The 27043-nt window shown below is 34.0% G+C and overlaps 1 protein-coding gene across 1 annotated transcript in view; it reads left to right on the forward strand.

Moving 5' to 3' along the window:
• The first annotated feature begins 1892 nt into the window (after nucleotides 1-1892).
• LOC131151431 (uncharacterized) overlaps nucleotides 1893-27043 on the forward strand; it is a 40681-nt gene continuing 15530 nt past the window's right edge. The window contains 10 exon segments of the mRNA XM_058102674.1: nucleotides 1893-1997; nucleotides 8867-8929; nucleotides 14785-14907; nucleotides 15034-15176; nucleotides 18710-18855; nucleotides 19695-19774; nucleotides 22418-22603; nucleotides 22606-22686; nucleotides 23381-23491; nucleotides 23839-23893. Coding sequence (XP_057958657.1) covers nucleotides 1893-1997; nucleotides 8867-8929; nucleotides 14785-14907; nucleotides 15034-15176; nucleotides 18710-18855; nucleotides 19695-19774; nucleotides 22418-22603; nucleotides 22606-22686; nucleotides 23381-23491; nucleotides 23839-23893 — 1093 coding nt within the window.

Genomic DNA, 27043 nt, shown 5'->3' on the forward strand with positions numbered 1-27043 from the left:
GAGAGAGAGAGAGAGAGGTTACCTTACCTCACGAGTGGTGTCTACGTTGTTCCTACGACAAATCCACTCTGGTTAAAATGTTAGTGATAGAGAGCGGAACCCAGGGGTATCTTCCGTTCTTCAATTGGTGCACGTATTGCCGAGAAATTGAAGAGAGAGAGAGAGAGAGAGAGAGAGAGAGAGAGAGAGAGAGAGAGAGAGGATGTTGGCATGTCTGGGGAGCTCTCAACTTCTCGGATAGGGAATTTAATTTTGATCTTGAAGCTTAGAAGCTTCAGGATCTTTATAATTATATATATAATATTATATTAATATATTATTATATTATATTATTTTATTAAATTAATAATTATTAATTAATTAATTATTTTTATTTTTTGTGAACCACTACAACTCAAATGCTCTATAACAGATTTTCCTTCTCTAAGCTTCAAATTTATAAGCTTTCTAATTGCAAAAGTTTTGTTGTGAGTAGTCTTTCTCTCATAAAGACTCTCTAATTTCTTCCAAAGTATTTGGGCATCTGTCTCTTGAGCCACATGATGAAAAACACTATTATCCACCCATTGTCTGATTATGCCAACTACTTTCCTATGCATTTTCTTCCAGACAGCTTCAGTTTGTTTTTCCGGCTTTTCGCTATCCAACTCAATTGGATCAAATAATTCCCTACAATAAAGAATATCCTCTATCTTTGGTTTCCAAATTGAATAATTTAAAGCTGGGAGCTTGCACATAGTACAAAAGTTATCTTCCATATTTTATATGAACCAAGCTCTGATACCACTTGTTGGGAAAGTAACAAGACAACTAGCAGAGCGGATAAATCTTTCCCAAAAATTAAATCTGTGACGAGCAAAAATAACCAACCAACAATAATAATAAATCACACACCACAATAGGAACATCACGATTTTTAATGTGGAAAACCCCTCTAATGTGAAGGGTAAAAACCACGAGGCCTATGAGACCCAATAAAATTTTCACTATAATAGAGGCAAAAAATCATAGCAGTACAATCACCAAAAATGCTCACAAATTTAGAACAAAAAGGATTCCCAAAGGAATCGCGATAAAATAAAAATGAGCAGAAAGAAGTCACTCGAATGTAGTTACTGTCAATACTGCAAAATCAGGCTCTCCAAAGCTTTTAAATATATCTTCACCATCCAGATCGAAGGTCGACAAATTTCGAACATGCTCTCAAAATTTTAGCAAAATCGGATCACAAAAGACCTTCCGATTGTCGAGCTGATGAAGACTGTACAACACGCCTCACACACTACCACACATGTTTTTTTTCTTCACAGTAGCAGCACCTCATAATTCTCCCTCACTGTAGTGGCACTCACTCTTCCGCATCCTTTAATTTGCATAATGGATTCTCCCTCACTGGAGCGGCACTCACTCTTCCGCATCCTTTAATTTAATCTAATGGGCTTTTAGGCAATGGGCTCATTTTTTTTTTTATTTACTTAATTATGTGGGTTGGACTGGGCTAGACCTAACACTTAAAAGGATATATAGATTGGATGAAAAATAACCATTTTCTATCCATTGCAGCCTTTTTGGATTTCAGATCAGTCGATTGCTTACAGGGTCCATTCGATTTCTTACTAGTCATTAAAGACAAGAAGAAGACCATTGTAAGAAAAACTTGTCAAATCGTTTGATGGCCTTTAGGGGTCGATTGACCTCCTATGGTCTTTGCCTAGATCGTTTGACCACCCCCTAGGGCCAATCAACTACCCCCTGGCACAAGGCCGAGTTCGATCTACTTTTTGTTCTCCTTTTGCTAGTTTTGGTCCATATTTGTTATGCTTTATATTTTCTCATGATTTTACAATATAAAGTACAATACAAATGAGAGAAAAATACTACAAATAAATGAAATGAATTCTTCAATATCTTCTTTCACTGTCTTCAACATCTTCTCTCGAATCTTCAACTTTAATGACTTTACTCCTATAGAACATAACTTAGACATCAAGCGATTGGTACTCAATAGTTTGTTATCATCAAAACTTGGTTAAATAAATATTGGGGCTAATAGACCCAACCTTAACTCTACCACCACAACCAAACTAAACTCTTAACCTAGCCATCCTATGCAAATTTATCTACATAGGAGGATCAACCACACTTATACAACCTAGAAACAAGTCTAGGGATTGTTGAAAAACTCAACCGTCGCTAGAAAATTCTCTAAGCGTTGATAACCTTCTCAGAGTTTCCAAAAGACTTCCATATTTCACACAAATGAACCATATAACCAAAAACATAACCCTCCAATTTAAAGATCTGCAAAACCCTATTACCAAAAACATCCTTTTGCACTAGCCAATTGCCAATAGTGCCGACCCTATGTGTCATGCACATGAGACAATTTCTAGCCATATTTTTTTGCATTTAGTTTTTTCTTTGCAGAATGTCTTGATTACTTCCATAGACCAAAATATCAATTTAGGCATCTTTTTGTTAAATATTCCAACCTTATTCGTCCGTGCACTCATGGCAATCTAATGTTATTGTTTAGTATTAGTAAAGTTCATTAGTGAGTCAGTGAGTCTCTCAGTATAGTGGCAACGTTTATACATTGATTTTGTTGGGCTGTGGTAGTGCTATGTCTAGTTGTTGGCCACTCGTTCGTGGTTGAGTTGGTGGTTGACTTGTTTGTGTTTGTTTCACTTGGTTGGAAGTTCACTTGTTGGTGACTTGTTCATGGTTGAATCAGTTGTTAACTTGGTTGTGTTTGTTTTAGTTGGTCCAAAAGTTCACTTGCAATTGTTTTAATTGGTCTAGAAGTTCATTTTTGGAATCCCAAGATCATTTTATTTTCTATTTTTTCTAATTTGCTATAGTATTGAGGTTGTGTGTGTGTGTTGCGATGCCGTCTTGAATCCCAAAATTGTGTTTCCCTTGTTAGGAACTTGTTTAGGTGAACAACGTACTATAACTATCTTGGAGGAAGAGTATTCAAGGTTCTTATAGTATCAAGCACCTCGACAAGCATCTCACCATATTGCTTCTTTTGCTTAGAAGGGTAATTCTATAGTCTGTATGTCATTTGCTCTCTTTCATATTAGTCCTTGGATTATTGACTCTATTGCTACTGACAATATGATAGGTGTAACCAACTTCTTTTTTGTCCTCTGATATCCTAAAAATCTACCTTAAGTCACCATTGCTAATGGATCTAGAACCATAGTTAAGGGATAGGAATAGTGAATCTTACCCCCTCCATCTCAATTTCTTCTATCTTGTACATTTTAAAGTCCCGTTTCAATCTTATGTCAATTAATACACTTACAAAAGGTACTAAATTGTTTTGTAACCTTCTTTTCTTGAATTTGTGCTTATTTAGGATTTGAAGGCTTGGAAGACAATTGGTACATTAAGGCTTGTGGACTTTACAACTTTGAGTCACTCTCTTCTTCCATCGCTTGCACAACCACTACTATTCCACTTCAAATCCATTGTCACCTTGGTTATCCATCCATGGATAAATTATAATAGCTCCAGTTCCAAACATGTCAATGTGCTTATAGATTCCAATATTAAGTTAATGTTAAATATAGGAGATTTGTTAGGGACTTGTTGGAAATTTGAATTATCTTATAGTCACTCAACCATATATATCTTTCGTAACAAGTGCTGTGAGTTATTTTCTCGATTCTTCAAGAACAAGTCATTGAGATATAGTAATTCACATTTTGAGATATCTCAAAGGTGCACTAGGGAGAGGTCTCTTATATCAGAATTAAGGTTATACTCATGTTCAAGGATATACAAATGCATATTGGGTTAAATCGTCTTCCAACCGAAGATCGATAACTAGGTATTGTATCTTTGTTGGTGGTAATTTAGTTTCTTTGAAGAGTGAGAAACAAACTATGGTGACTAGGTCAAAAATTGAGTTAGAGTAGTAAGGACATGACTTACACTACATATGAATTTGTTTGGTTGAAGAACATGTTGGAGGAACTAAGTTTTTCACATTCTTAGCCTATGGAGTTGATGTGTAATAATTAAGTTGCTACTCATACTGTCTCCAACCCAGTCTTCTATAAGAGGACAGAGCACATTAAAGTTGATCACTACTTTTTTTTTTCGGAAGAAACTTTTCCAAAAGTTTGTTTTAACCACTTATGTGAAGTCTGATTTTTATTTTAATGATTTATTCACTAAAGTCTTGGGAGGTGCAATTGTGAAATTCATTTGTAACAAGTTACAAGCATGTAATATAGATGCTCTAGCTAGAGAGGAGTGCTAATGGTTATTTGATCTTTTATTATTATTAGTTTATGTTAGAGATGTTAATAAGTGTGAGTTAATAAGGGTATTGTGGTCATCCACATTATATTGGACATATATTATAAATAGAGGGGAAGTCCTATCATTGAGGTTAGGTCTTTCATTTTACCCAATTATTCAACAACAATGTATTTTGAGCACAAGTTCTTATATATATATATATTCTTGTGTTTTATATCTTGTTGTTTCTTCCATTTTTTTTATCATTTAATTATTAAAATTAGATGCATATTGTGTTGACGCAATGGGCATTCCCAGTTTTGATAATGACAAATATTCTAGTATTTAATGGTTGTCAAGTTTGTGTGCAGGTTCTTATTGGCAAGTTTATATAATGGCATGCGACAACCTGAAGAGAAGTGAAGACCCATCATATTTATTGTTGTATTTTTTTTACCATTGCGTCTGTAATAATTTCGGTTTAAATGGGTCTATAATAATCTCTACATGTCATGCATGTAGGAAGTAAGCTCAGCAAATGATCATACACGGATCATAGAAAGACGTTAGGGATCCGAATTTTTTCAGTGTCCTCAAAAGACCTTAGTGAGACCTTAGGTTCCAACACTTATGCACAAACAAGTCCTCATTATCATTCATAATCAGGGGATCAAAGCTAAGATAAACTGGACTTAAATTGAAAACCATGAAAATCTTGTGAGAGGTCGAGTGACCGAACCTTGGGTGTTCAAAACACCTCGGGCGCCTAAACTGCTGGGAAGTCAGTGGGTTGACCTAGTTTCGGGCGACCAAACCATAAGTGAGTGTATCGTCTCCGAGTGACCAAACCCTTAAAAGGAAACTTTTCACCAACTTGGGCCACCGAAGGTTTTAGTTCAAAATAGGCCTCGGGTAATCGAACACCTATGTTCGGTTAAATAAAACTTAGCTTTGGGCACCTGAACTGCGGACATAAAGTTTCTAACTTTTATTTTGCCAACTGAGCTTGAACTCGGGCACAAGAACCTTAAAAATGGCTTTTTTAACTGAGTCTATTCAGGCAACCGAACCATAGTTCAGCCACCCGAAACCTCTCGAGTTACTTAATATTTTACCGTGGTTAAAATGGTTAAACATGGTTAATTTTTCCAAATTGATTTAAAATAAATCTAATAATGCCCTACATGTCTTAAACGGTTATAGTTTGCCCTTGGTATATATATTTGAGTTCATTTGTAAGGATTAGAAAGGAACTAAAAATCATTAGCAAAAATCCTCTCTATTTCGAAATCCTATTTTGCCCAAATACTCTCATCTCTTCATTCTCTTGATACATCTTAGCATTATGAGAGTTCCTTTGATTGTGCTAGTGCTTATTAGATATTGCTAATACTCTCAATGCTTTGTTTGATTATTGATATTGATTTTAGGGAGTTTAGTTAAGTTTATCCCACATATTTGAATATTATAAATCTTGTGTTGGGATAAACTTATAAGCTTAAGGATTCTTGCATTGTCATTGTAATATTCCTAGAGTTATATTTTATTGTGCAAATATTTTTCAAAAGCTATAATATTTTCAAACTACTCTTGTGCTTATTTCATTGAAGGAAAATATTTTGAGTTAGTTTGAATATTTTATTAACATCTTTGAAACCTTGATTCCTTATTGAGATTTGATATAACTTGTTTTAAAGATATAGCTTGATTAGAACACTCTTCAACATTATTATGATCATATTTTGTTAAGTGTTACTTGTATAAAAATACATATCACTGAGCTTACATTACCTATACATGTTTGGTGTGCATTGATTATACTGTGCGTATTGTAGTACATATCTGCTTGTGTAAGAAGCATTTGTTTGTACAAAAATTTTCATATTTGTTGTATTCCAGGTGTAGGCCTGAAGAGGGAGACTAGTCCTGTTAAATAGTTCCGGATTGACTTAGATTCAGTTAGGAAAGTTAGGTGCACCATCCTGGTAAGGTGTAGGTTGAGGTCAGCCCTGTGAATTGACCTGATTGTAACCGGTGCCGCTCCACCCATTAAGTGAGATTTAGTGGAATCCTCAGACTTGCGAGTTAGAGGCGGGGACGTAAGCACAGTTGACTAAACCCTGATAACATTTCTTGTGTGTACTTTTAATTTCTACATTTTAAATTTCAACACATGAATGTTTGTATTTTACTATTATGAATGATTAGGTTTATAATTATATAGACAGACCCTAGGTTAAATAATACTGTTGTTAGATTAGTTGAACCTAAGAGGAAATTTTTAAATACCTAATTCACTTCCCTCTTGTGAATACACCAAAACTAACATATTGGTATTCCTATAACAAGAACTTTTATTCAAGTTTTTAGGAGGATATTGGTCATCATAGGCATTAAAAAAGTTTTGCAATGGATAAATTTATTTAATGGGTCAAAATAAATTTCTTTTAACTAGTTGTATTAACATGTCCAATTAATTAATATATATGGATTTGTTAAGAAAAAGGGGTTTGGGCTCAATATTTAAATGTGGACCTAACTAGTAAATATGCTTAGGCAACCCATAAGTTAAGGTCTTATGCACATGAACACATGTCATGACAAGAAAGCTTTTAGGGTTTCACTAAATCCTAATTTTTCTTATAAATAGTTCTTATAATATCTCCACAAGGGTAGAAGAAAAACAAACAATAAAATATATAACGAGAAGACACTCATTAACTAGCATTCTCTTTTTGGAAATCTCGATTATTGAAGAACATTCAAATTTTCATTGTGCTATTTGTTCTTTTTCGAACATCTATCATTCGTGATTAAACTTGTGTTAATGAAGATTGGATACAAATCTACCTTTCAATATATTGTTAATTTCGTCATCTAGATTGACCTACTGTTGTCTTGTTCTAGAACCTTTTACTTAAGACCTCAAATTGACAGAAGTTGTGAATAGATCAAGATCAAACAAATCCACATTCCTTACATAGCTATAATTGATTGTACGAAAGATCTATCATCGACCTGTTCAAGAGTATGCTTCTTGAGTCCTCAAATTGACATATATTGTAAAATAGATAAAAAAATCAACAAATATCCACAAAATCGTCAAATTCACGAACCAGAAAATTTACCACCACCTTGTTTGTGAACACGCTCATTGAGCCATTGAATAAGAAAATATTTTCAAGGAAATTGAATCAGAAAAATTTATATTTTTATTACAAAAAATACATAAAAATTGTATCTTTTTTTTATTCAATACAAAAATTAAATATTGGTAAAAATTTTGTATCTAAATTATAAGACATGAATTTTATCTTCAGAGTCATTTAAATGCAATGCCAAGCCCTAAATTATTAGTCTTTTACTAGATATTGGGTTGTATTGAAATTTGAAAAGAAAGGCTTTCACCCTTTTACTAGTCTAGTTGCTCCTAAAACTGAGATCAGCATCACAAGATTTGATTTTAGCTAATAAAAAAGTGATCGTGCTTCCAAGTGCACTATCTTTGCACATTATTTGCACACAAATTATGTTGTTTTCAAAACATTATATTGTTGGTAAGTTTTTCCATAATCTTGTTCTTTCATCGTTTTGACTAAGTCCATTAATCATGTTTTAAAGTCACACCATCAAATTCATTAAAATAGTATTTGAGAACATGAGTTTCGGGTTTTGAATTTAAAGTTATATGGATTTGAATAAAATTCAAGGTAATTTTATACTACATTTTGTTCAAATATGTATAAATTTAAATTCAAGAATAAAAATTTCAAGTATGATACTCCTATTTCCATATATGAATTTGTAAAACTCTCTTTTCCCGAATACCTTATCATATCTAGATAAAAATAAAAAATAAATATATTATATAAGAGATGAGTCTTCCATGTATCCTTGTACCTATTACCGCAATATGAAATATTGAATTTCATTTTTGATAACTTATTTGAAAGATGGCTAACAAGAGTTAAATCCAATCTCACTATGTCATGAATTCCACATTTAGGTAATATGTATGAGTCTGGGTGAAAAGGCTAGCTCTTTTTATAATTTCATCGACAAACGAATCCACATTATTTTTAAAAAAAATTTACTTAACTCAAGAGTCATTAGTTAAAAATTATTCAAAAGCTAGAAATATAATTATTGAATCATCTACTAGGTGACCCAATGCTTTTTTTGTTATTTTTTATTGTTGGCCAAGATTCGTTTGGAATTTGAAAAATATTAAAGAAATAAAAAAATATTAAAGGATTCACAATTTGATGTTTGGTTATCAAACAAAGTAAAAAAAAAATAAAATAAAAAATATACTAAATTTATAAACAAAATTTTAATTATATATATAATTTATATTTAATTTTTTAATAAAAATTTATTTTAATAATATTTAATAAAAAATAGTCTTATTTTCCTTTCCTTTTACTTTCCCAAGGAAAATCTTTCATCAAACGGAACTAAAAGCTTCGTCAAACAGCGATCCTGCAGTCGTCTGTGTGCTCTGGAAGAGAGAGAGAGAGAGAGAGAGGAAGAGCTTTCGGTAATATGAGAGGAGTCTATTTGTTCTATTCGCATCACTCTTCGGGGTTTCTTCATCGAATCCCTAAGTTAGGCACCAGCGTGCCTCGCTTTTAGTCTGATCAGTCGCATCTTTCTTCCAGCTCTAAACGTGCAGGTCCATTCTCTCTTTTCTCCGTAATTTGAAACCATTTCTTCCAGCTATCTTGGAATTAAATCAACACAGTGCACTTCTTATGGCGTGCTTTTGTTGTTTAATAATTAATTGTATAATTTGACTGCATCTTAACTCAAATTCAGCAATTATTGCGTTTATGTACTCTTCAGTGCTGCGAGAAATTCTTTAGAGGATAATGTGTTTTTGAAAATAGTGTTAGAGTTGGAATGTGTACTCAAATTCAGCAATTATTGCGTTTATGTACTCTTCAGTGCTGCGAGAAATTCTTTAGAGGATAATGTGTTTTTGAAAATAGTGTTAGAGTTGGAATGTGTTTGGTTTGGCCTTTTGAAATACTTTTGGAGGATGCAGGCGACATTTTAGGAGTATAAACAGTAGGTAATACTTATCGGTGCCAAAAGTTAATATGATACTAAAAGTCATTGTTTGAAGCTCCAAAATTTAGGACCTGTTTAGCTGTTAGAAAATTCATTTTTCATTTTTAGTTTTTCAAAGAATTCTAAAAAGTTCAGCTAACTCTTCAGTGCTGCAAGAAATTCTTTAGAGGATAATGTGTTTTTGAAAATAGTGTCAGATTTTGAATGTGTTTGGTTTGGCCTTTTAAATGCTTTTGGAGGATGCAGTCAACATTTTAGGAGTAATAACATTAGATAATACTTAGCGCTGCCTCAAAAAGTTTTGGCACCATTCACTAGTGCAAAATAGGTATTTTTTTTTTTTTTTCTATTTCTAAATTTTTAAATAGTTACAAAAATGCCAACTTGTTTTCCAGTTCTCTAAATTTCTAAAGAAAAGTTGGAAAAAATCTTTTTATTATTTTCTATATTTTTTAAATTTTTCAAAATTGGAAAACAAAAGTGTGATTTTGTAATTATTTAGAAATCTAGAAATGAAAAATAAAAACTATTTTTGCAACTAAAGAAATCCTTTATTCTCAACTTGTTTAATACAAATTTTAGAAAATAAAGTAAGCGGCCATTTATAATTCTTTAAAAAACTAAAAATGTAAATTGAATACTGTTCTTTACAATTAAACATGCCCTTAGCTTTTTTCAACCTTAACCCTCAACAGTAAATTGCAACAGCAATAGCAACACCAAAGGCAATGTCAATACCAAACAGGCCCTTACTGGGCATTTAGTTTAGAGGTAACCTCATGCCTAAAGATCCTACACCTGGAAATACGATGCCATTTTTGTAGGAATCCAATACTACTACAGAAATAGATGAGTTAGATGTCCTTATATTTTGTGGAATATTGGATCCTCAGGAATTCCAAGATGTTTGTCATTAAAGGATTTTGGGGTAAATCCTTCGTGGGCATAAGGAATTCTTGGTAAATCAATCATGGAATCCGCAAAGATTCCATAAGCCAACGGCAGAGGATGATAGTTTTCCCAAGACAGTCAAAATACGAGTCATGATATATTTGTAAATTTATTTTGATGAATCATAATGTATTTTTAAATTTATTCTTATGCAACAACATAAAGAAAATGCAAGGAAATGAAAATTTAAACTTTTATTATATTTATATTTGACCAAAGTTGACATGATCATTTGTGGAAGCATTGTTCTTTTCAAATGGATTTATACTTAATAATGAACTCAATCTTTCATTACTTTAAAAGTGAAGTTGGCTAATGGCTATTCAAAACTTTCTTAAGGGGCATAATATTTATTTATTTATTTTGTTGAGCGCCGGGGGGGAGGGGGTTAGAGGAGGATTATTTGAGAATGGCTGCAAAATATGGTAAAATATTAAAGAATTTTTTAATTGACAAGGAATTGTTTAGAGATGGCGAGCTCCTTTGGGACCTTGCTCTGCCATTGAACCAAAATGACTAGTTAGAGAAGTTACTAAAGAAAGTACAAAATTTTCAATATAACCAGTTTACCACAGTGTGCTGTCCAGTGAATATGTGCTATCTAGTGTATATTCATGCTGTCTGTTGTGGCATCATTTCACTATGTGGGATGCTGTTATTGTAGTGCTTGTACATGTTTCATGCCATAGGGTCCACTAGTTTATATTGAATAAAATTCCATAATATTATCTAGATACAATTTGATTGCTTATACTTTGACTAGAATCGTACACTACAGTAATTTGTTCATGGTTTATAAAAGGTAAGGATGATAGTGTGTTGGTAAAAGGAGTTCTAAACGAAAGATAGTGAATTGTTTTAGTAAGTTATTTGATGATATGTTAAACCTAGACTTAACTAGTGAGAATATGGGCTACGACTTCAGATATGCCTGGAAAATTAGAGTAGGCGAAGGGAGTGAATATGTAATTATTGTAGTGCTTGACCTGTTCTAATTCTTGTTTTCCCCTATATTCATCTATTTGGAAGACAAAAGCTCCCTCAAAAATTAAGGCTTTCATATGGCTGATTGTGCTTAATAAAATCAACACTAATAAGTTATTGTAGGTTAGGACACCTTTGAAGGCGTTATCTCCAGATGTATGCGTGTTATGCTATGTGAATCCTGAAATGGCACCTCATTTATTTTTACACTGTAACTAGGTTTGGAGAATTTGGAATACTTTATTTGGTGTGATGGGAGAATTTTGGGTCTGTCCAACGTTGGTGGAGGAAAAATTGTTGTCTATTTCTTTTAAGGGTTTTGATAGAAGGAAGAAGAGGATGACACTTGGAAATGTGGTTTTTTTTGCTGTGTTATGGGGATTATGGTTGGAGCATAATGCATGTATTTTTTTAGGGAGAAAATTGAATTGGTAGCTGGTTTAGGAGAAGATTCATTACTTGGCTTCTTTATGGTGTGTTGTGTTCGATTGATTTAAGGGAGTTAATTTTTTGGATATTCAGCAAGATTGGAGTAATCTTCTGTTCTGAATTTTGTGTTTTTTTTTTCCAGTTTTATTTTATTAGCTTGTTTTTTATGGATATTTTCAGAATTTTGATGGGATAAGTCTTTTTCTCCTTTTTGTAAATTTTCCTCTTATCAATGAAATCCCTTATTTTGTTATTAAAAAAAAAAAATCTGTATGAATGTATGGAATGCTTAGGAGATATTGGAGGAAAGCAATATGGTTGAATAGTTTATTTGACAAATATTATTGTAACTGCAATTATTCAAAATAAGATATTTAAAATTGTAATAATTATTGCATAATTAAACTTATGTGCCGTATTATGAATGTTTGGGAAAGAACTATTGAATTAAGCTTAATGCAAGAAATGAGGGTATTGAAAACTCAAATTCATTTTTGTTAAATATCAACCATAGAGGCTATATGCTTCTCAAAATGATTTACTGACTTATAAAGGTTTATAATAATGTAAATAGGGAAGTTTTAGATATGCACTTGAAAGGAAGGGGGCAGGTCGTGGGGTTATAAAAGTCAATTAGGATACATTTGCTAGGGTGACTATTGGAGTTAGGACTATGGCTGGAAGTTAGGAAATTTTCAGTCACATTAGGCATATATTAAAAGTTGGCATAAGTCATTTTCTTTAGTTGTGGATGGCCTCACTTGAAAATAATGAGCTTTTATACTGTATGTTTCTTGTGGTGATGTTGTCTTATAAATGAAATTAAAAGGAGGGAAAAAAAATCGCACTATTTAATTTAGAACTATTGAGAGCAACTTTAGAATCTAAAGGCTTTAATATATGTTGAAGTTAGAAATGCAATTTTAGTAATTCTAATGGGTAGAGGGAAAAAGTTAGAACTAATAATGAAGAAATTTCTAACTATTGCTGCATAGAGTTAAAGCGTGTTGGTTAAAATGGATAAATGCTTTTGGTGTGCTACGCAATTGTCAAATAGCTCTAAACGTAAAAAGAAATTTCATTGGACAGACTGATTATATTAGGGGGCATTTGGTTTGTGGCATGAAAAATATTCTTGACTGACATTCCCGTGAATCTTATTCTTGGGAATGGGATGCCTGCCTCATGGGAATATTTCTGTTGGTTCACATTGTAAGATTTGCACGAATGTACACAAGATTCCCATGTCAATGTTTGGTTCAACATGGAAATCATGGCAGGTATTTTAAGAAGGTGACTATTATACTCTTGATGTGTGTGTTATATGGTGAATCATTGTATGTGATAATACTATATTATAGGGGCTTTGTCAAACCTGCCAAAATAGTGAGGGCAGTTTGGTCTAAAAAATGTAGGATTTTCATGGGAATCAGATTCTCATGAAACTTACCCATAAGGGAGGGTGGGAATTGAGAATCTTTTCATTCCTAGGAATGTGACAATCTCATGATGTCAGATTTCTATGCTCAAACAAATGTTGTAATGAAATGCCACAGGCATCACATTCCTGGAATCTTGAAAGATGCTGCCAACCTAACGCCCCCATAGGTTGAACTGCAGGCCTCTCACATTGGCACTAACCTCTCTTAAGGTTCCAAAAAATGCATTATACTTTATTGAGGTTCAAATTTTTTGCATTCAATCCCCTTATTATTAGTTTCATGTTATTAAAATGACTGAATGAGTGTTAAATCCTTTAAAATGATAATCTTGCCCTTTTTTGTTGAATATTTGTGCCAATAGACTTGAACATGAAATAAACCGAAGCGGTCGTGAATCGACCAATGTTCAGAGTAGGCATGAACAGGCTTTGTCTATGCCTATTTATTTAAATGTTTTTTTTTTAAATATATTTTGAAATTAAAAAAAAATATATAAAAAATGTGTGTATAAATAATATATCGTATTGAAATATATGTTTTATATGTTACTTATTCTACTTTGGGAGGGTAGGTTGGCGTGGGATCATAAACTTTTGCCATTTGTGGTCATGCTCTTCATTCAGATCTTATACAAGACCAGATGCTTTCGTATTATATTCAAAAGGTATCATAGACTTTTTTATTAATAATATGATAAAATGAAGGAATCTAGCACTAGAACAGATGTAGGTGCATTTTTTGAAACTTCAAGCGTGATAAGTGCAGATTTTATAAACCTCAAGAGGAGTGTATCTCTGAATGCAATTTAACCATTATATTGAATCATTTACAGGATCAGATATTGTGGCTGAAATTAGCAAGTTAAGATGGATTAGTATTACTTTAAAATATAAGTAGGAAATCGTCTCATCCCTAGTAAGTTGGTAGTTGTAGTTATAGAAGACTAGGGAAGGATGTTTTAGATGAATTGGGTACTTTGCTATGCAGGTTAATAGAGTACAAGTGAGAGAGAGTGATTTTATTGATGTTAGAGACAGTAGGTGGTGAAGGTATAGACCTAGAAAAGAAGGGATTAAGGTAGTCAGGAGGGATTTGGTTGCCCCAGAGGATGTTCCTGTGGAAACAAAAATTTATGTAGATACACTTACTGGAACTAAAGGTTTTGGTGTTGTTTTGTTTATAGTTTCCAACCTTAGAACTATAGATAGAATTAAAATCTTGATGTCACATAAATTTCTAGCCTGCATTCAAGTAGAAGTTGTTTGTGCTAGCTACAGCCATTTTATGAGAAAGAAAGGGTTTTCTACCAAGAAGGAGGTCACCTTATTATTTGGGGATTATATTTTGAACTGCATTTTTTGCGGTTGATGGTGCATTTGTAGCCTAAGTGCTTTTAAGTCCTGTTGACTGAACAGTGAAAGAGATTCATGTGTTGATCATTTTGAGCACATAGATGACTGACATTTCGCTTGCAATTAAAGGTGCATGGTCTCATCATTTGAGCTGTGGGTTTAGATCCTCATCATGCTGTAAAATTGATGTTCCATTTGTTTATGATTAATCAGTCCATGTTGGGCCTTTTGGTGCCTCTTCCTAGATTTAGCTTTAAAATTATTATACAATAATATCTCCATTTGGTCCACTTGTGCAGTACAAGAATCTAGTTGAGCAAGGGAGGCTGCAACATGATCCATATCAGGAAAAAGTTGCTTTGGAATTGGAAAATCTACTTGGGAGGTTGGACCTGTATGAGAAAGATATGGAGGAATACCATGTATGATTCATTTTGATCATATGATGTACCAATAATCTCAATTATGTTTTCCATGTGAAACTCAAGTATCCAAATATTCAGTTTCACAATTTTCTCTCTCTCTCTCTCTCAAATTACTTCTTGCAGGAAAACCTAGCCAAGTGGGAGAAGAGCAGGGAAGATGAACGACAAAAACTTTTGATGGAGGAAGCTCAGCACAAACAGCAGGGGGGTGTGTGGACAACTGTAAACAAGAATCGGAATAGACTTATTGAAAAATTGTTATCATGGTGAGGCAAGCTATTTTTCTATAATTCCTGTTTGGGAATTCTTTTAAATTCCTTATCTCCTAATATTTGCAAAGTAGTGAATTTTTTTGGGCCCCATTGTAAATTTTTTCGTGGTCATCTGGAGCATAATGATAATTGTTGCAGGGTATGGTTTTCCAGTGATATAGGTCTAAGAATTGATTAATAGAAAACATTATTAAGTCTTTGTAAGGTTATATAAGTTCTTAAATGCAGTAATCTAGATTATGCCTTCACTGGTTAGGAAGGCAATTGGAAACCCCTTGAAAAATAAATCATTTCCTTTGTTTTTATGTGGAAATTGAATTTTGAACAAATTTATTTCTCTTTTACAGTGCCGTTCATACCATAATTAACAAAGATGCTCTTTATGTAGCAGAAACCAGAAAGCAATCCCTAACGGACCATTTGACGTTGTTTCTAACTCATAGATGAAACGGACAAGAAGAAAGAGAACTTAGGGAGCATTTTAAAGTAATATATTATAGTGCATTGAGTTATAATCTTATTATAACAATATTACGATTAGTCCTTAAGTACCAATATCATAATATTTTATATAATGAGAGTGTAAAAAATATGAGAAGAGAAGGGTGTCCTTGTTAGAATCAGAATGGCATAGCTGGGCCTCATACTTTGAGTGGAATCAAGTTCCTTTAATTAGAAGAAGGTTGGAGGTGTGGGAATCTAATTTGGGATTGGGGAAATTCAGGCTACTTAACAAGAAAATCCCTCCTCTTCTCATGTCTTTTTACACTCTCATTACAATATATTACAATATTGATACTTAAAGACTAATGAAAATATTGATATAATAAGATTATACTTGAGGACTAATGACATGTTGTTATAATAATATTCTAACTCAATGCATTATAATATATTACTTCAATATATTTTGCAAAAAGAAAAAAAAAAAAAGAAATCAAAAGAGAAATCCTAGTGTTCTTAGACTGTTTAGGTTACATAATTCCCCAATTATTAATTTGTACACTTTGGAGGGGGCCTCTCTTGGGATTTTCACTTTTTTAGGAATCTCAATGGGATAGAGGTTGTTGACTTAACTGTTTTGTTGAGAATGTTGGAGTGTTTTTCTCCCCAAGCGAGAGACGACTCGGGGATTTGGGTAGGAGACTCCTCTGGTTCTTTTTACGCAATCTTTTTTTGCTCAACTTATGAAATATTTGAGTCCTTGTACTTTCCCGTTGAACCTGGAAGGCAAAGGTTCGCTTCAAAATTAGAGCTTTCATGTGGACTTTGGTCCTTTACCAGATTGAAACGAATGATTTGTTGCAGACAAGGAGGCCTTATAAAGCTATGAGTCCAGATATATGTTTCATGTGCTATGAGTCGAATGAAACTTTCAACCACTTGTTCCTTCACTGCCAGTTGGCTAAGTTCCTTTGGGCCCTTTTTCTTTCAATCTTTGGTGAGGCTGTGGGATTCCCATGGACAATTGATGCCTCCTAAAGGTGCATCACAGAGGCTTCAGAAGAAGTAAGGAAGTGTTGGTTCTTTGGAGACGTGCTATCTTTTGCCCTCCTTTGGATGGAACAGAATGCAAAAATATTTAATGGGAAATCAACTCCACCTCATTTCCTTTGGGTCGAGTGCTTTTCCTTGCATCCTTTTGAGCTCATTCGTTCAATTGTTTGTTTGTTTGTTTTGTTTTGTTTTTTTGTGTTTTCGGTTTTTGATTTTGTTGTTGCTGCCCCCCCCCCCCTCTTTTGGGATTCTTGTTGTCAGGCTTTCAGAGGAATTGAAGGGGAGCATTATTGTAATTTCATTTGTCTTTTTGTTTCTTTGCTTTAGGAGGACCTCTTATCCTCCACCCCTTGCAAATTCTTTTCTTTCCTGTTAATGATTTTCTTTTTCTATTGGATAACAGAAAAAAAAAAAAAAAAACCAAGATACAAACCCCACCTCCTCCTTTGATCTACATACAACTTACCACCTAACCAAATGGTCCCTCCTCTCACCTGCCTCTGACCGAAGAAAATCCTTCATAATCCTCTGAAGCTTTTAAATGGCTCCACCGAGGATCCTAAACAAAGACAAAAAATACAAGGCAATGGTAGACAAACTAGCATGAATGGGGGCATCCACCTAAAGAAAATAAAGCAACTTTCCCCCCATCCTAACACGTAGTTACCTTGGCACCACATGATCCAAGAAGGCTAAAGAATAAAATTTCCTTCCCAAAGTGACTCCTAAATAAGTCAAGACCAATCTAGGACGCCATGCCCAGCTAATGAAGTCAATTCCAAAACCCTATCAAAACTAAGTTTACCAACTCCAACTCCATTCTTCCCCAAATTAATTTTAAGACCAGAGCACATCTCAAAAATCTATAAAATAGTACGTATATTTACAACCAACTCAATATCATCAATTAAGAAAATAAGTCTCATCATAAACAGCAAACACTTGAACCACAGTGAAAGAATCAAGTTCTAATTCCTTCATTCCAATTCCGGATAAACATGTGCAGTTTTATTTAGTGTTGCTCAAACTATGGTGGAATGCTTTGAATTCGATGAGGGCAACCATAACTGCACAAGCTCTAATGTGAATTTTTCTTATCAAAACCCTTGGCATCGAGGTACCCACTGTTGCTGTGAATGCAACCTACTACATCACAGCTCTTGTTGTGGTCGCCAATCCACCATTAGCAGTCCATCTTTCGTGACTAATATCAGCCTGCCAACTTCTTCACCTGTGCTTCGACTTTATCACCAATACCATTATTAGATCAGGGGCAGTGATCATACCTCTGTGCTGCCAGCTTGTGATACTGCCGTTATTGCTGTCTCTATGGCAGCATTGGTACCGTAATCAATTTTTTTTTTCTTTTCTTTTGAAACCAAGAAGCCAGCATGCACTTACATATAATTATTGAGTTAGTTATTCAAATATGATTGTGTCGGATAAGGTACTTGTTTTCATATGCATATTGCGTAATTTGAATCCTTATCGTAATTTTTCCATATCTTAGTTTACATATGCAGATTAGATCTCATTTTGAAAGCTTATGATTGTTTGCCCATATGTACGTGTGTGTGTGTGTGTGTATTTATGTGTGTGTATACAAACACATTTATATGCAACGCCCAGTGTTCAAAGCTCTGCCATATCAGGGGTCTGGGGAGCATGATGCATGCAGCCTTAGCTCAAGATTTTAGAGAGGGTGTTTCTGTGGCATGGACAGGTGCCTTTTGTTGAGTGCAACACTGTTATGGTAGGGTCAAGACTCGCTCTTTCACACACACACACATAAGAAATTAAAGGCATTTATGTAGGTTTATATTGCTTAAGTTATGATTTTAGGTAAATAAGATATGTCATGGTATCTTTTCCATTTATGAGTGAGATTTATGTGTTTAAGTGCATATCTAGACTTATATGATGAATGATTTGTAATCATCTACTACATAGGATCATAAATTAAATTCTTTCAGTTATACTGACCAGTTCGTACTTCCATTCTGTATCATTTGAATTTCTTTCGAATTCAGGAAAAAACCTAACAGTGTAGAACCTGGAGTGGGGGAATGGGTTTCATATCTAAATCAAGAGAAGAAGTTGGATGTGCTAGTCGGTCGCCGTCCAGTTGCTTCTCCATCTCCTAAAGGACTTTATCTTTATGGAAGTGTTGGAAGTGGTATGACTATCATATCTTATTGACGCTGGTCAGTGAAGTGACTTCAGCTGGAATAATTGCCATCCAATTGGCAGAAAACTGAAACTTAAATTCTTATTTATGGTATCTTTTAGCTTGATATACTCGGTTCATTTCTTACTAGTTTATGCTTTTGGAGCTAAGTTGTAATATGGTTCATGTGCTTTGGTTCTTTGGAGGTCTTGGGTGGGAACCTCCTTACCCTCATTTATTACTTGTTTTTTGTTGTTACCATTTATCCCCTGCAATTTTTTGCACTAGTCTGCATCTGCACATGCAATAGAGGCTGCCTTTTTTTATAAAAAAAAAAAAAAAAAAATTGCGGTAGTTTCTGAGTTGGGGTTGTTAGCTTGTTCTACATTGTAGGTCATTCCTGAGAGCTTAACTGCATAAACTTTTGGGTGATAAGTGTTAACATATCTTATGTGTCATTGATGCAGGACTGCACCCAAATACTGTAATTCTACATTTTCAAGTTTGAATAAAACTAATACATGGGAGGCCTTTTATAGGCTTACAATGCTTGGAGAATTAGAAAAGTAATTGAAGAAAGCTTAACAATACCATAGAATCTTGGTTAAAAAATAATACCCTAAAATATTGAGGATATGGTCCTAAAAAAATGCCTTAAATAAAACAAAAGAATATGTATATTTAAAAGTACAAATCTTCTCCATGCCGGTTGCATCAATCATTCTTTGAGTTATTTACCCTTACTGAAATTACAAGTTGCAGTTAGGACATTATCCTGCCTTCTGTATTGTTTTCTCTCTTCATTTTAAACTCACGGTTAACTTAAGATACTACTGTGCATCTTTTAGGGAAGACAATGCTTATGGACATGTTCTATAGTGCCACTGAAGGAATTGTTAAACATCAAAAAAGGTTTCATTTTCATGAAGTGGGTATTAGTCATGTTTGCAGTGATGTCTTGATAATATATATAATTGTTTCATACATGTGAACATCTTGGTTTGTGCAAAATATGCTGTCTTCCTAGGAGTAGGATGTTGTCTTAAATCCCTTCTCTATTTCTAAGGTATCTTCACTTAAGAAAATTCATCAGCTAATACATGGGCATTCATCTATATTTATGCCATTATTCCTGACAGAGATGATGCGTTTTGATTTGATTGTCTGCAGTCTTTGCTGTTCTAGAATTTTAACGCGTCCCTTAGGCAGTGCTCTTAATATGCTAGTGACTGGTTCTGTTTGGGACCACGGCCTTATTCTTCAAAATTGCCATTTAATTCATCCTCTGTTTGCGTAAATGGTAAATTAGTTCAATTTACAATTTGAAACACTTGATTAAAAGATATTGGGATGGCGCCTTTCATATATAACCAATGTGCTGAGTCCAGTCTCAATGGCAAACTGGCAAACTAGTCAAATTATTAACAAGCTATGAAGCATGGAAGGTGACATTGAGACGGACACCCGCACATGTCTGCTACGATGTGTGTTCAACATATTGACACACCAAATCTAAAAGACATCAAGACACGACACAGAAAGGACATTGGGATTAAAAACAAAAGAACAAAATAAAGACATGTTTCTTTTTTTCTTTTTTTGAATATGTACTTATTGTAATAACTTAATAACGATTTTTAAATCCTAATATTTTTCATTAAAAAAAAAAAAACTGCATCCAAGCATCATTGAATTTGCATAGTGTTTATATAAATTCTTATTTAAAAAGCTATGCCCTTTAATCATAGATTTGTTCATACCTGTTGACTGTTGTAAAACTATAACTATAATACAGACAACATATAAACAATAAACCATAAAAGCCTTGCCTGTAACTATCAAAAGGCAATAAACCATCCACTATCAATACATAGCTGGAACAAGGAAATTATAAAGCTAAAATAGGGAAAAATAAGGGTAGAGAAACAAAACAGTTAAAGAACCTAGTGCTTTTTGGTAAATAGAAGCAAGATAAAAAAAAACCACAACACAAGCAAAGAATGATACATGATCAGCAATTCGGCACTTATTAATCAATGAATGCAGTTAACAGTTGGTTGGCACATACAAGTATTTGGGTTTTGGGACCATCATGCTTATACAATTCATGAAACAGCGATAGAACATGCTCTGCACATACAAACCAGAAGAAGGTTATTATATAAAAACAGAAAAAAAATGGCAAACCAAGCCAAAATAAAATTGACAAATGCTTGGAAGGGAGAATAGGGCTTCAATAAAAACTGGTGATTGGAGCTATGTTTCATTATGAGGTATGGGCTAGACATTGATGAGGATGGGAGAGCACCTGAGAACTTTATGCCGAAGTGGGAACAGCCTCTCGCAAAAATGCGAGGTAAGGCTAGGTGCTATAGACCCATAGTGGCCTGCCGTCCGCCCCTTTGCCAGACCCCCATACGCACGAAGGAGCTTTGCTTACTGGACTGCCCTTTGCCCCTTTTTGGGAACAGTTTCAAATAGACATATGGCTGGAGGAAAAATGATTTTCCAGTTTTATGTTTTGTGGGGCCTGCAAGTCAAGCATTGAGGTGTCTGGATTTGAGTCCAAAACTGAAAGCAAAGAGCTGCTTATGTATAAGGACAAGTCCTGTAGGGTAAAAACAGTCTGAGAGGCATCAAGGCTCTTTTAAGTTGATCCGAGGGTTGTCAAATCTGACCTTTTAAGAATTAATTGAGGTGGTTCTGTAAGAGAGACTATGTTAGACCCATTCCAATCCAAAAAGTAGATTCTGTGGGGCCATGGAGAAGTAAATAGCAAATATGAATAGGTCATTTTAGAGAAGAATGGTTTGTTTTTTGCAATAAGGCAGCCATCCTTTTCTTCTTCTAAAGAAGGCAGCAACCCTTTTTGTTCTGTTGTTGAAGTATTCTGTTTGTCTGGGTTGAAGGTCTAAATCAGAATCGGTTATTTAGAAAAGATGGTTTCTTTTGTTAGAAGGCAAAGTGCTGAATGTTTTGAGATAGAGTTATCAAGGAAATCGATGGACCAAAAGACTTGGAATGTTTTGTAGTTGTCATTAGGTACATTATCATACATATGTATGAGAAATTGTGTTTTAGAGTTGTGGGTGTTGGTTGTTTTTAGGTGTTTATACTTTATAAGGATCATTCGAAAAGTTTATCTTGAAGCAGGTGGTCAAGGTAATTGACAAAAATCATTGGAGCAAAGGATGTTTTGTTGTGGCTGTCGGACACATGCATGTGAGGAGGGTCAGAGAGCTGCTCAAATGCATTGTGGGATAATTGTCTGTAATTCCTATGTGGTATATCAGTTTTTCAATAAGCAATTGGGGGAGGGGGGATGGTGAGGTTTGAACGCTGCTCAAATAGTCAAATGCATTGTGGGATGCACCTATTACTGCTTTGTCATCCCTTATCATATCGTATACCATACATTGTTATTGCATTTTGTAATATTAAATATTTTACTCAGTCAACACCCTATGCCGTTTCATTAAAATATCATTTTCATTTTTTGATTATGTTATTCCATCAAATTTTATGGATTTATAACTGAATGGAGATTATGTTTTGACATCTTCCCTCCCAGGCTATGCTTGAAATACATGAACATATGCATAAGATATGGAAGAATCAAGTGGCAGAGAAGTCCTTGCAGTCAGGCATTTCTAGCTGGATTATGAATCTTGGCTTTGGCACAAAAGTTAAAGAATGGTTGGCTGCAGAAGAAAGGTATAATCAAGAGGTAAAGATGGAAAACATTCTTAGCGCTGTAGCAGATAAATAGCAGATAAATTTTTTATAGATTGGCAAGTGAATCAAAGAGGAGCAAGCATTCTTTGCTTTGATGAGATACAGGTGAGCAAAAGGATGAGCATCAAGTGTTTATTCTTATTGATATTTTGACATTACAATTTAAAAGATTTTTTCTTGTGCTCTTATTTGCAATTTTTTTTTTCCTTTTATATACCATTCTTCTGTCTCCAAAAGGATGTTTAAGCAATTCATGTCTTTCATTCACAGCCTACATAAAAAGGACACGAACTGGGTATTAGCGTTTGATGTGATTATGTAAATTTGATATGGCTAATCGGCAAAAAAATCTCATGGCATGTAGCTTGTTAGATATTCTTGATTTTGGTCCAGGGTCCTGACACAAACACTTTGTTATATTTATGCAGAACCAACATATGTTGTAGGGCCATTTATGTGGTAGATTTAAGTTGAAGATAATCTATATGTTGGTAATTCTGTCCGCTTGGGTTGAAGGTAAAAATCACTTATTGAGCTATCCATCTTAAGTGGATGTTGGCTGTGAGCTCCCTGCTGAGCCAATTCAATGACACATTGCATGTTACATCCTCAGTCTTGTGCATATCAGTTGAGGGCCACTTTAATTCCATTTATTGAATGCATCTGCATTAGCTTTAATCTGAATTATTGTTTGAATGCATTTGTTTTTTTTTTTCATGTGTATGTGAATTGCTCGGAAACCTGCTTGTCCATTTGCAGCAATTTTTATGGCTTAAAAGTGCGTTGCTTTCTATTGCAGACTGTTGACGTATTTGCTGTTGTGGCCTTATCTGGCATTGTGAGCGGATTGTTGAGTACCGGCACTGTTCTTCTGGCTACGAGTAATCGAGCACCTAAGGATTTAAATCAGGTGCGCCTTTGGCTGAGTTCCTTGAGAAACAGTGACTCACATAACGCCCAGTTTATTTCTATGACATTTATCATTGGTTATTTTTTATCCTATTTAAAAAAGCTTCAGCTCTTTTTCATCAGTTTAAGCTCTCACCTGGTCATGTTGGAATCTTGAGCTCTCTGCTTGTCTGTTAACATGTTTCAATGTTTCAGCCAAAATGAAAATGCATAGTATTAAATTTATCAAATATTCTTCTTTGTTCTGTTTATATTCCTTGATTATTTTCACAATGTATTTGGTTTTGGAGTTTCAAAGTGAAAATGATGTTCTGTTCTTACATTTTTCTACAAATTTTGCTTATGCAGGATGGCATGCAGAGGGAAATCTTCCTAAAATTTGTTGCAGAATTGGAGAAGCACTGTGAGGATATTCTGACAACTAAAATTTATAAACCATTTGTAGGCCATTGTATGGTTACAACTTAAGCTTGAACAAAAAAAAAAGAAAAAAAAAGAAAATGGATAATTGTTTTCATGGTTCAACCATTCAAAGAACATTACCAACCAAAAATACAAATATGGAGAGCGCACGCATATAAGTTGAGCCTGCAGAATTAAATAAATGAACAAGTTGCAAAATCCTACCAACTATAAATCATGATTTACATAGAAAGAGTAATAGTAAGATGGATATAAATATGCTTTTACTTGTAAATAAGTTGCTCATTATGTTAAAACCATATAAAGTTAATGATTCAAGAATATGGGTCTTGTCAAGTAAATGCCTCAGCAAAAAGGCGTATGAGGCATGCATCTTTGGGATGAGGCAAATGTCCTATGAAAATGTTTGCCTTTTGCGAATACGTATTTCTAGTTGAGCCTTACTGTGCGCTGTACATGCATTGCCTTGAGACGCACTTTGAGTGTGCCTTTTAAAACATTGTGATTTTTTTATGATTTTTCCTTTTTAGTCAACTCAATTATTGATGGTTGTGTTGAAGCTTGTATTATTTGACGTGTTTACATGTATGTTTCTCTTTATGTTTTGGTATTGAAGACAATGTTGGTGTAAATAACAGTCTGGAGGATTATATACATTCATGTCAATGTCAAAATAATTTTGAAAAAAGAAGAAGAAGAAGAAAAATGGCTAGTAATACGTTTTTGGCATGGAACCTTAGAAAATGCTAAAATAAGTCGAACAGGTTTTCATAATTTGTTTCTTCACTTTAGAGAAACGAAAACAAAAAATATAAGTGATACTAAATAGACCTTGACAAAATTATGAGCATGACATGCAGGAATGTAAGACTTGATATTTTAATTATTCAATATAAATTTGGCTGAATTAATTGGAAGAGAAATAGAAAAATTAAGGGGTTTTCCCCATACTTTCCAGCAATCATTGATTTTGAAAGTGATCATATCTCTTGGATTGAAAATGGGAAAACACAAGAAAATGTTGGCCCGTGAACCTGGGTCTTGCTTAGAGAGGAGGGGTGGATGATAGGTAATCTAGCCCCCATTTCTGGAGAAACTGATTCCAGGTTTTGAACCCGTATTACTGCACTTGCCACCCCAAAAATCACCAAAAGAAAAAAAGAATTCTTTTGGCAGCAAGGAATTGAAAATTATTTTTCAAGAAGATTAATGGAAAAGTTTAGAGAAAAGAAGAGGGACTTGCATATGATATTTATTGACTAAGGAAAAAAAGTGTATGATAGGGTACCTAGGGAAGTTCTATGGTGGGTTTTAGACAAAAAGGGTATATGTAGTAGATATATTGACGTCATTAAGGATATGTATGATGGAGTAATGACTAGTGTTGGGACTATAGGTGGAGAGACTAGAGAATTTCCAATCACAGAGGATCTGCTTTGAACCCTTATCTTTTTGCTTTAGTGATAGATGAACTGACTTGGAGTATCCAAAATGAGGTTCCATGGTGTATGTTGTCTGCGGATGATATTATCTTGATCGATGAAACTAGGGATGGAGTAGAATCTAAAGAATTATGGGGAGAAGCTTTAGAATCTAGAGACTTTAGGATAAGTAGAAATAAGATAGAATATATGAAATGTAATTTTAGAGAATCTAGAGACTTTAGGATAATAAGAAATAAGATAGAATATATGAAATGTAATTTTAGTAATAGTAGGAGGAATATTGGAGACAGTTAAATTTGATGATGAAGAAATCAATAGCACTAGTAGATTTCGATACCTTGGATTTATTATGCAAGCGGAAGGAGAAATTGATGAAGATGTAATATATAAAGTTAAAGTAGGTTGGGTAAAATGGAGAAGTGCTTCAAGTGTGCGTAGAATACCCTTAAAATTGAAAGGGAAGTTTTATAGGACGATTGTAAGACCAACCATGCTATATGGATCAGAAGTTGGGGGACTAAGAAACAACATATCAAAAAGGTAAAAGTTGGTGAAATGAGAATGCTTCGATGCATGAGTAGTATAAATTAAAAAACAAATTAAGAAATGAGCATATTTGTGGTATGTTAGGCATAGCTCTTGTAGAAAATAAGATAAAGGAGAGACGACTCAGATCGTTTTGGGCACTTGCAACATAAGCCCTATAGTGCACCGGGGAGGAAGATGAATTAGTTATTGTGAGGGGTAGTAGAAGGGGTTGGTGTAGACCTAAAATTTCAGATAGTGACTAAGGATTTGATAGCTCTAAATTTGTTGAAGGACATTTTCCATGATCGCATAAACTGGTAGAAAATGATTCATGTAGCTGACCCCATTAGTGGGACTTAAGGCTTGGTTTTATTGTTGTTGTACAACCACTAGGAATGTAATACATTTCTAGTGTTTTGATTCCCAAATTCACTTATTCATTTTCGTTGATGACTTTATGAATGGAGGATAAAACAACAGAATGTAATATAATACTGATGTTTTCTTTTTTTGATTCCTTGAAATGAAAAAAAATTGAGGAAGGTGCAGAAAAGATTTTCAAATCATGACTTGAGTTGAAAACGGTGACATGAATAACCTAAGATTTCAGAGAATTAGTTGTCATATTAGGAAGTGACATAATTTACTATTGGTGTGACTCCCTTCTTTTCTTCCTTTCTTTCTCTCAAAAACCGCAAAATCTAGTTGTTTAGGCAATGGATGTGTGGGAAAACCGTGTATAATTAGTTAGCTATTTTAGGATATTCTTTTAATAACAAATTGTATCCTTAGAATTAGGCCTATACAGCTAAGTTTCCTATTCTGTTAGGGTGTCCCATAAATCATGGGATTTGATTTATTAATTTACTTTTTAGGAATGCTAGGATTCTTGTATATATTCACATGTAATCTTCCCTTCTTTGCAGACCTCTGTTCTACTCTATTTTTTGAGCTCGTGCACCTCTGCTTCTGCCATATAGGGCTTGTTTCATCAAAGCCTTAAAAACTTCTGTTTGCCCTCATTGCCAATTTTTCTCTTTTGTTGGTTTCACTTTTGCCCAATCGTCATCATCATTTCTGCTTGCGGCTGACATCATCATTGATTAGCTGATTGTTCAAGCCTTTAAGATGTCTGAAATCGTGGAGACTACTACTAC

The sequence above is a fragment of the Malania oleifera genome, chromosome 3 (assembly GCF_029873635.1).
Source record: "Malania oleifera isolate guangnan ecotype guangnan chromosome 3, ASM2987363v1, whole genome shotgun sequence".
NCBI classification, from domain to species: domain Eukaryota; kingdom Viridiplantae; phylum Streptophyta; class Magnoliopsida; order Santalales; family Ximeniaceae; genus Malania; species Malania oleifera.